This window comes from Erinaceus europaeus, chromosome 10 (assembly GCF_950295315.1).
Source record: "Erinaceus europaeus chromosome 10, mEriEur2.1, whole genome shotgun sequence".
In the NCBI taxonomy this organism is placed as follows: Eukaryota; Metazoa; Chordata; class Mammalia; order Eulipotyphla; family Erinaceidae; genus Erinaceus; species Erinaceus europaeus.
The window spans coordinates 19,155,295-19,164,766 of record NC_080171.1 but is presented as its reverse complement, the minus strand read 5'-3'; the positions used below and the strand labels follow the sequence as shown (position 1 = coordinate 19,164,766).

The following is a 9,472-nucleotide window of genomic DNA, read 5'->3' as shown; positions in this document are numbered from 1 at the left end:
TTATTGCTGGGGCTGTGCCCACACTACGAATCTACTGCTCCTAGAGGCCATTTTTTCCCTTTTGCTGCTCTTGTTGTTTATCGTTGTTATTGACATCTGCAGACTTGCTTCACCGCTTGTAAAGTGATACCTCTGCAGGTGGGGAGCCAGCGGCTCGAACCTGGATCCTTATGCCGGTCCTTGCACTTTGCGCCATATGTGCTTAACCTGCTGCACTACCACCCGGCCCCCAGGTATTTGTGTTTGTATCTGCACTGCCTTTAACTCTAAGGGAGCTCTTGTGTTGTTCTGCTCTGAGCAATCCCTGGCACCTCAACCTGACCTTCCAGTCAGTCATTTGGAAACTTTTCCCTGCTCTCTCTTGGCTACATATACTCATTCAAAACAAGATTTGCACTGAAATAATATTTATTTTTACTTGCCCAAAAGTCAAGTGCTACATTTTAAAGAACAAAATCTCAAACAATCAAATGCATTACCCACCACAGAAGAGGGTCTGGCAGCAATACAAAACGTCCTACTTAAGAGTTTTTTTTTTTTTTTTTAATATACAAGTTGGTTTAAAATGATAGAAGTTCTGTGAGAACTAAGAGATCTACAGTCTGTAGTTTAATAGAAAAAAAGAAAAAGAAGACAAGTAAAAAGATCTACAGCATCCAGCATTTTGTTTAATTGATAGCACCTATTTCTCTAGGTTAAATGATGAGACTTCTAGAACCTGTTGTGTGCATTGTACCACCAAAACAGGGCAGCTCTACCGTCTCCCCTCTCCGTGATTCCCCACTAGCAAGAAGAAAATGCTCTTTTTTCATATCTCCCCATTTACACCCAGCAGAGGGGGTAGCTGCGAGCAGTTTAGAAACTGAAGTGCAAAAGTGAGTGAGTTCCTTTTCCCCAGGATGGGCCGTTGACAGAGCCGAGTACATGCTTAGAATGGAGGAGGTATTCGAGGGTGGGAACAGCTGCTATTTGCAACACAATGCGTAAAAAGCAAGGAATAACTGGACATCAAGGTCAGTCAGTTGGCCTTAAGCTTAAAAACCTCAGACTAGAACACTGCAAGGGAGAAACAAATTCCTAATAATATCGATGCTTTTACATGCACATTGCTGGCCACAGGTCACCATCCCAATGTTGATCCATCAATGGGAGAGGTGGTTTTTAACCTCAGCCCCACTGTATTAAAAAAACAAACATTTCACACATGAAACACTCACTACACACAGAGAACTCCTGCTTAACCCTGCCCTACTGAACTAAACCCAATTTAGAAAACTACAGTGAAACCCACTGAGGGGATTACAATAATGGCAAAGGAGAAGTGCCTCCCCAAGCCAAGGGAAGTGAATTTATGAAGTTTAGGCTTCGGGCCCACAGTCACAGGCCCCTGAAATAGCAGATCAGATCTTGTCTGAGGAGAGAGAGAGAGGGAGGCTGGAATGGGGGTTCTCTTTTCCAAGTCTTATGCAGTCTTCCCAAAGCTGCATCTTGTAGGTGAGTAGCTACTGACTAAGCAGGTGCAGAAGCTCAAGTGGGAGTGACACACAGACAGACACACTGGGGGGTACACAGATAAGAAGACAGGTAGGGGGGGTCGGGTGGTGGTGCAGTGGGTTAAGCGCATGTGGCGCAAAGCACAAGGACCGGCGTAAGGATCCCGGTTCGAGCCCCCGGCTTCCCAACTGCAGGGGAGTCGCTTCATGGGCAGTGAAGCAGGTCTGCAGGTGTCTGTCTTTCTCTTCCCCTCTGTCTTCCCCTTTCCCCTCCTCTCTCCATTTCTCTCTGTCCTATCCAACAATGACAACATCAACAATGGCAATAATAATAATAATAATAATAACAACGAGGCTACAACAAGGGCAACAGAGGGGGAAAAAATGGCCTCCAGGAGCGGTGGATTCATGGTGTAGGCACCGAGCCCAGCAGTAACCCTGGAGGGAAAAACAAAAAAAAAAAAGAAGACAGGTAGGGATGGATCGCTTTGCAGTCCTGGGATGAGTGCTCTAGAAGTCTGCAATCTAATCAGAGGGTCTTCCTGATAGTGGTTCTGTTTTTTTCCTTTCTGCTTTTACTTCCTATAATTAATGCTAATAGATTAAAAAACAGAAAGATAAAGGCTCTTCCCCAAGCTGGATTCTGAATAAAGTTGTTTCTTTTATAAATATTTAATTACAAGCAATCCTCACTCCAGGTAATTCCAGTGACTCATGGTACTTCAGTCACACAGGTTAACACACACACACACACACACACACACACACACACACACACAGCTCCCAAACTTTCATAGAAAGTTTGACAGCAATGACATAATTATAAAGGAGCCCTACCTCTCAAGAGTGAAGTAAGGGTGAGAATGAATGACTATGTTAGCCTAAAGAAGCCAGAGAGAGTAAAGTGTACGTCATTTAAACAAAAAATACAAATAAGAATTAACAATGTTTGGTTGAGATAACAGAAAAGATGTAAAAAAAAATGATTAACAAAAGAGAAAAGGGGGGAAAAAAGCCTTCAGATTTCCATATACAGCTGCTTCCTGTCAAGTGCCTAAACCACACTTCACACTCTGTTTCCACTAAAATATGAGGGCCTTGCACAACCAGGGGAAAATATATAAAAGAAATAAGGAAGCTGAAGATGGAAATTAGTGTAAATTTCTGCATTTTGGGAGAGTTAGTTGTCCTTAACTCCAGAGCCCAGCATAGTTTCCATGGAGCCCTGAAGGGAGGGGACCTCCTGCCACAAAGAGTTTCGTTCCGGACGAGTCGTAGCAGTGGGTGTAAACAGCATTGGGAAAGAAATCAATGTCCGAGAAGTAATTCCTCCAGGTTTCATCATGATTCTGTGGGAAGAGAAAGAGACTGTTAGTGCCTGCAGGCATTTCAGAAGGAAAGGGACAGAGGAAAGACAAGAATACATTCTGGTCTCTCTTTGTCCTTTTTTTTTTTTTTAATTTCTTTTATTATCTTTATTTATTGAATAGAGGCAGCCAGAAATCAAGAGGGATGTGGGTGATAGAGAGGGAGAGAGACAGACACCTGCAGCACTGTTTCACCACTTGCAAAGCTTTCCCCCTTAAGGTGGGGCTGGGGATTCGAACCCGGGTCCTTGAAAACTATAATACGTGTGCTCAACCAGGTACGCCACCAACCAGCCTCTCTCCTTTTTCTTCTATTTTTGTTTCAACCACAGCATTGCTCAATTATGACTTATGGTGGTGTGAAGGACTAAACCTAGGACTCTGGAGCCTCACACATGAAAGTCTTTTTGCATAACCACTATGCTATCTTCCCTGGCCATCCTTAAAAAGGGAGGACTCTGTATTGATAACTTGATGTCAGGAGATAAGGACTCATGGGAATTAGGGCCTCAGTGTTTTTTTTTTTAAAAGATTTTATTTATTTATTAATGAGAAAGATAGGAGGAGGAAAGAGAGAGAGAGAAAGAACTCTGGTACATGAGCTGCTGGGGATTGAACTCGGGACCTCATGCTTGAGAGTCCAATGCTTTATCCACTGCACCAGCTCCCGGACCACCAGTATTTTTTTTTTAAATGTTATTTATTTTGGAGACTGAGGGAAATCGAGAGGGAATGGGGAGACTCCTGCAGCACTGCTTCACCACTTGTGAAGCCCACCCTCTGCAGATGAAGGTCAAGGGCTCACGCATGGTGACGTGTGTTCAACTGGGTGCACTATGCCCTGGCCTCTGGCCTCAGTTTTTCCAATTAAGTAGTCTCAAGAACTGCTACAGGGCACCAGCAAAATACAGGGTTGTTGGAACATGATGCACTTTTTGCATTAAGAAGGGGGGGCAGGGGGGGCGCACCTGGTTGAGCACATATGTTGCAATGCGCAAGGACCCGGGTTCGAGCCCCAAGTCCCCACCTGCCTGGGGAAAGCTTTGCCAGTGAAGCAGGGCTACAAGTGTCTCTCTGTCTCTCACCTTCTCTATCGCCCACTTCCCTCTCAATTGCTGGCTGTCTCTATCCAATAAATAAATAAAGATTAACAACAACAACAACAAAAAAAGACTGAGATGGCACAGTGGGTAAGACATGAGACTCTCAAGCATGAGGTCCTGACTTCACTCCCCGGGAGCACATAACAGAGTGATGTCTGGTTCTTTCTCTCTCTCCTATCAGTTCTCATGAATAAATAAGTAAAAACAAAAAACAAAAAACAAAAACAGGGGCTGGGCAGCAGCACAGTGGGTTAAACACACATGGCATGAAGCACAAGGAACAGCATGCAGATCCTGGTTCAAGCCCCCGGCTCCCCACCAATGGGGGTGGGGGGTGGTTTGCCTCATAGGCAGTGAAACAGGTCTGCAGGTATTTATCTTTCTCTCCCACTCTCAGTCTTTCCTTCCTCTCTTGATTTCTCTCTGTCCTAGCCAGTAACAGTAACAGCAGCAGCAACAAAATAGGAAAAATGACCTAGAGGCAAAAAAAAAAAAAAACACACACCAAAACCACAAACATGTCATGACTTTCCCAAGAGCCAGCAGCTCGCTTGCATAGTGCATGACCTCAGTTCAAGCCCAATGCCCACTGCATTGAAGGAAGCTTTGGTGCTGTAGTCTTTCCCTCTTTGTTTCTTTTTTTTTACTTTATTTATTTGTTACTGGGTAGAGACAGAGAGAAATTGAGAGAGAAGGGGGAGCTAGAGAGGAAGTGAGACAGAGAGACACCAGCAGACCTGCTTCACCACCTGTAAAGCGACTCCCCTGCAGGTGGGGAGCCGGGGGCTTGAACCGGGATCCTGACCGGTCCTTGCGTTTTGCGCCACGTGCACTTAACCCACTGCGCTACCGCCTGACTCCCTCTTTCTTTGCTATCTCTCTATCTAAAGAAAAAACAATGCTACAGAAAGGACAACTCAGGACAGTTGGAACCAAACCTTTAGTAACTCAATAGCAGCTTCAGCAAAATGTTCCTTCTGCTTAATGATCACCTGGGGAGTCCTGGTCAAACAGTTTGTTTCACTGGTCTATAGTTTTTCAAATGACATACAGACACAAAAGCAAAATCAAGGAAAACTACCTCCCTCCCTCTCTCTCCCCCCCCTACCCTCAGGGTTATCACTGGGGCTTGGTGCAGGAACCATGGACCCTCTGCTCCTGGTGAACAATTTTTCTTTTTTTAATAAGACTTTTATTATTTATTTATTAATGAGAAAGACAGGAGAGAAAGAACCAGACATCACTCCGGTACATGTGCAGCTGGGGATTGAACTCAAGAGCCTCATGCTTCAGAGTCTAGTGCCTTAGCCACTGCATCACCTCCCGGACAGACCACATCAATTTTTCTTTTTCTTTTTCTTTCTATTTTATTAGCCAAGAGAAATTGAGAAGGGAGGGGGAGACAGAAAGATAAACACTTGCAGACCTGCTCCACCCCTTGTGAAATGTCCCTGCTGCAGGTGGAGAGTGGGAGGATCGAACCTGGATCCTTGTGTTCTTAACTGGATATGCCACCACCCGGCCTGAAAGTGCCTTTCTCTGTTACTCCAAGTGCCTCTTCTTAGTGAAAACAGTGGGTAGGTGTCTTATCAGTGGGGGTGGGAGTGGATGGGTAGAGAGAGGATAATTTTTCTTTTTAAAATTCTTTTTAATAATTATTTATTTTCCCTTTTGTTGCCCTTGTTGTTTTTTATTGTTGTATTACTGTTGTTGTTATTGATGTCCTCATTGTTAGGACAGAGAGAAATCGAGAGAGATGGGGAAGACAGAGAGGAGGAGAGAATATAGATAGACACCTGCAGACCTGCTTGTGAAGCGACTCTCCTGCAGGTGGGAAGCCGGGGGCTGGAACCAGGATCCTTACGCTGGTCATTGCACTTTGTGCCACGAGTGCTTAACCCGCTGCACTACTGCCCAACTCCCAGGATGATTTTTAGGTCCCTGTCCAGTATTCACCTATTTATTTACTTACTAGCCAGCCTTTGCCAGTGGTTAGTTTCAGATTTTCTCCTGCGAGCCTGGGTTTGGATCCACAATAAGCTGAGAGCCGCTCTTCCAGGAATCTCTGAGCTCGGATGTCATAGAACAGCAAGGAGCCCTGCCCTGTGCCCACGGTAATGATATGCTCATAGAAGCTCACTGACCGGATCCCTAAGAGAAAAGTAAAATGCAATGAGTGGGGAGGGTTTGAATGTAACACTAGCTTGGATTTCTCTGACACTGAGTTCATGTGGTACCCCCAAATACTAAACTGTGCCTCCCTCTGGCTGATGTCACTCATAGAGTCTGAAAACTGAGGCCACACTACCCATTCAGACACTAATAGGAAACCTCCCATAAGCTTCAGAGAAGTGTCAAATGCCTGATGATGATGCTTTTGGTCTTAGAACATTAGTGCTCCTGGAAGTGACAGGTAGGGCCAGGTGGTGGCGCACCTGGTTGAGCACACGTTACAGTGCACAAGGACCCAGGTTTGAGCCCCCAGTCCCCACCTTCAGGGGGAAAGCTTTGGGAGAGTGGTGAAGCAGTGCTGCAGGTGTCTGTCTCTCTTCCTATCTTCCCTTTCCCTCTCCATTTCTGACAGTCTCTATTCAATAGATAAATAAAGGGAGTCAGGTGGTAGCGTAGCAGGTTAAGCGCAGGTGGCGCAAAGTACAAGGAACAGTATAAGAATCCCGGTTCGAGCCCCTGGCTCCCCACCTGCAGCGGAGTCACTTCACAGGCAGTGAAGCAGGTCTGCAGGTGTCTTTCTCTCCTCCCTCCATTTCTCTCTGTTCTAGCAATGATGACATCAATAACAATAATAACTACAACGAAAAAAAGGGTAACAAAAAGGAATAAATATTAAAAAATTAATAAAGATAAGTAAAAATTAATTAGTTACTTTAAAAAAAAGCACTCTGGTACACTGTTGGTGGGAATGCAAAGTGGCACAGTCCCCAAGGAAAATAGTACAGTGTCCTTAAAAAAATTCATTGAGGGAGTTGGGCGATAGCAGTGGGTTAAGCGCACGTGGTGCAAAGTACAAGGACCGGCATAAGGACCCCGGTTCAAGCCCCCGGCTCCTCACCTGCAGGGGAGTCGCTTCACAAGTGGTGAGGCAGGTCTGCAGGTGTCTATCTTTCTCTCCCCGTCTCTGTCTTCCCTTCCTATCTCCATTTCTCTCTGTCCTATCCAACAACAAAGACATCAATAACAACAATAATAACTACAACAATAAAACAAGGGCAACAAAAGGGAATAAATAAATGTGTGGGAGTCAGGTGGTAGCGCAGTGGGTTAAGTGCACATGGCACAAAGAGCAAGGACCCACATAAGGATCCCGGTTCGAGCCCACGGCTCCCCACCTGCAGGGGAGTCCCTTCACAGGCGGTGAGGCAGGTCTGTAGATGTCTGTCTTTCTCTCCCCCTCTCTCCATTTCTCTCTGTCCTATCCAACAACGACAACAAGAACAACTACAACAATAAAATAACAAGGGCAATGAAAAGGAATAAATAAATAAATATTTTAAAAAATTAAAACTACAACAAGGGCAACAAAAGGAAAAATAAATAAATGAATAAACATGCATAAAAAGATTAATTGTGGGGTGGTTGGGCGGTAGTGCAGTGGGTTAAGCGCACATGGCACAAAGCACAAGGATATAGATCCTGGTTCGAGCCCCTGTAGAGGGATCGCTTCATGAGTGGTGAAGCAGGTCTGCAGGTGTCTATCTTTCTCTCCCTGTCTCCCTCCTCTCTCCATTTCTCTCTGTCCTATCCAACAACAGCAATGACATCAGTAATAATAATGATAACAACAAGGGCAACAAAAGGGGGAAAAATGGCCTCCAGGAGCAGTGGATTCATAGTGCAGGCACTGAGCCCCAACAATAACCCTGGAGGCAATAAATAAATAAAATTGTGGTCTGGGAGATTGCTAGTGGATGAAGTGTTGGACTCTCAAGCATGAGTTCCTGAGTTCAATCCCCAACAGAACATGCACCGGAGTGATGTCTTGTCCATTCTCTCACTCTCCTACCTTTCTCATTCATAAGTAAATAGAATCATAAATAAATAAATAAATGTACTGCTTGACTCAGGAGGTTGTCAAGCACTCTGAGTTCCATCTCTGGCAATGCATGTGGCCGTGATGCTCTGGTTCTTGTTAATAAGCAGATCTTTGAGAGGAAATAAGTTCACTTATTAAAAGAAATAAGTGGTTTTTTGCAAAGGACTTTCATGCCTGAGGCTCCAAGGTCCCAGATTCAATCCCTAGCACTACCATAAGCCAGAGTTGAGCAACTTAACTTTTCTTTTTTTACTGAATGATAATTGGTATAAAACACACTACACATATTCTCTCTCTCTTTTTTTGCCTCCAGGGTTATCACTGGGCTTTGGTACTGGCACTATGAATCCACTGTTCCTGGTGGCCATTTTTTTCGTGGACAGGACACAGAGAAATTGAGAGAGGAGGCAAAGATAGAGAGGGGGAGAGAAAGATAAAAGACACCTGCAGACCTGCTTCACCACCTGTGAGGTGATCTCTCTATAGGTGGGGAGCCGGGGGCTCGAACTGGGGTCCTTGTGTGGGTCCCTGGCGCTTCGTACTAAGTGTGTTTAAACCAGTGTGCTACCACTCGACCTCCCACTGTACATAGTCAAAGAATACATTTTAAATGCTTTTTCACATGGGAGGAACAGACGTGCCAGACTGAACCTTGGGCCTCATACCAGAACTTGAGGGTGGCTGATGAGACAGCATAATGGTTATGCAAAAAGACTGTCATGGGGGCTGGGTGGTGGTGCACCTGGTTGAGCGCACTTTACAATACTCAAAGACCCAGGTCTGAGCCCCCAGTCCCCACCTACAGGGGGAAAGCTTCACAAGTGGTGAAACAGTGCTTCAGGTGTCTGTCTCTCACCATCTCTTATTACTCCCTTCTTCTTGATTTCTTTTTTTAAAAAAATTGTTTATATTTATTTTTTCTTTTGCTGCCCTTGTTTTTGTAGTTATTGTTGTTGCTACTGATGTCATTGTTGTTGGCTAGGACAGAGAGAAATGGAGAGAGGAGGAGAAGACAGAGAGGGGGAGAGAAAGACAGACACCTGCAGACCTGCTTCACCAACTGTGAAGCGACTCCCCTGCAGGTGGGGAGCTGGGGGCTCAAACTGGGATCCTTATGCAGGTCCTTGCGCTTTGCACCACCTGCGCTTACCCTGCTGTGCTACCGCCCGACTCCCTCCCTCCTCTCCATCTCTATCCAATAAATAACTAAAGATAATTTTTAAAAATTAAGGAAAAAAAAAGGGAGTTGGGCGGTATCGCAGCAGGTTAAACGCAGGTGGCGCAAAGCACAAGGACTGGCGGAAGGATCCTGGTTCAAGCCCCAGGATATTGACAAGACTATAGGGTAAGAGGGGTACATTGTTGTGAAAAGACTTACTTTATGAGAAGCACCACACTACTCTAGCATACAGAGTACATGGGAACCAAACTCATGACGTCCAAGTCATGCATTCTATC

The 9,472-nt window shown here is 45.1% G+C and overlaps 1 protein-coding gene across 1 annotated transcript in view; it reads right to left on the bottom strand.

The window, feature by feature from the left end:
• Nucleotides 1-390: 390 nt before the first annotated feature.
• DCAF12 (DDB1 and CUL4 associated factor 12) overlaps nt 391-9,472 on the bottom strand; it is a 28,643-nt gene continuing 19,561 nt past the window's right edge. The window contains exons 8-9 of the mRNA XM_007522861.3: nt 5,936-6,114; nt 391-2,842 (exon numbers count right to left, since the gene is read on the bottom strand). Coding sequence (XP_007522923.1) covers nt 2,684-2,842; nt 5,936-6,114 — 338 coding nt within the window. The 3' untranslated portion in view covers nt 391-2,683. The remainder of the gene's footprint in view (nt 2,843-5,935; nt 6,115-9,472) is intronic.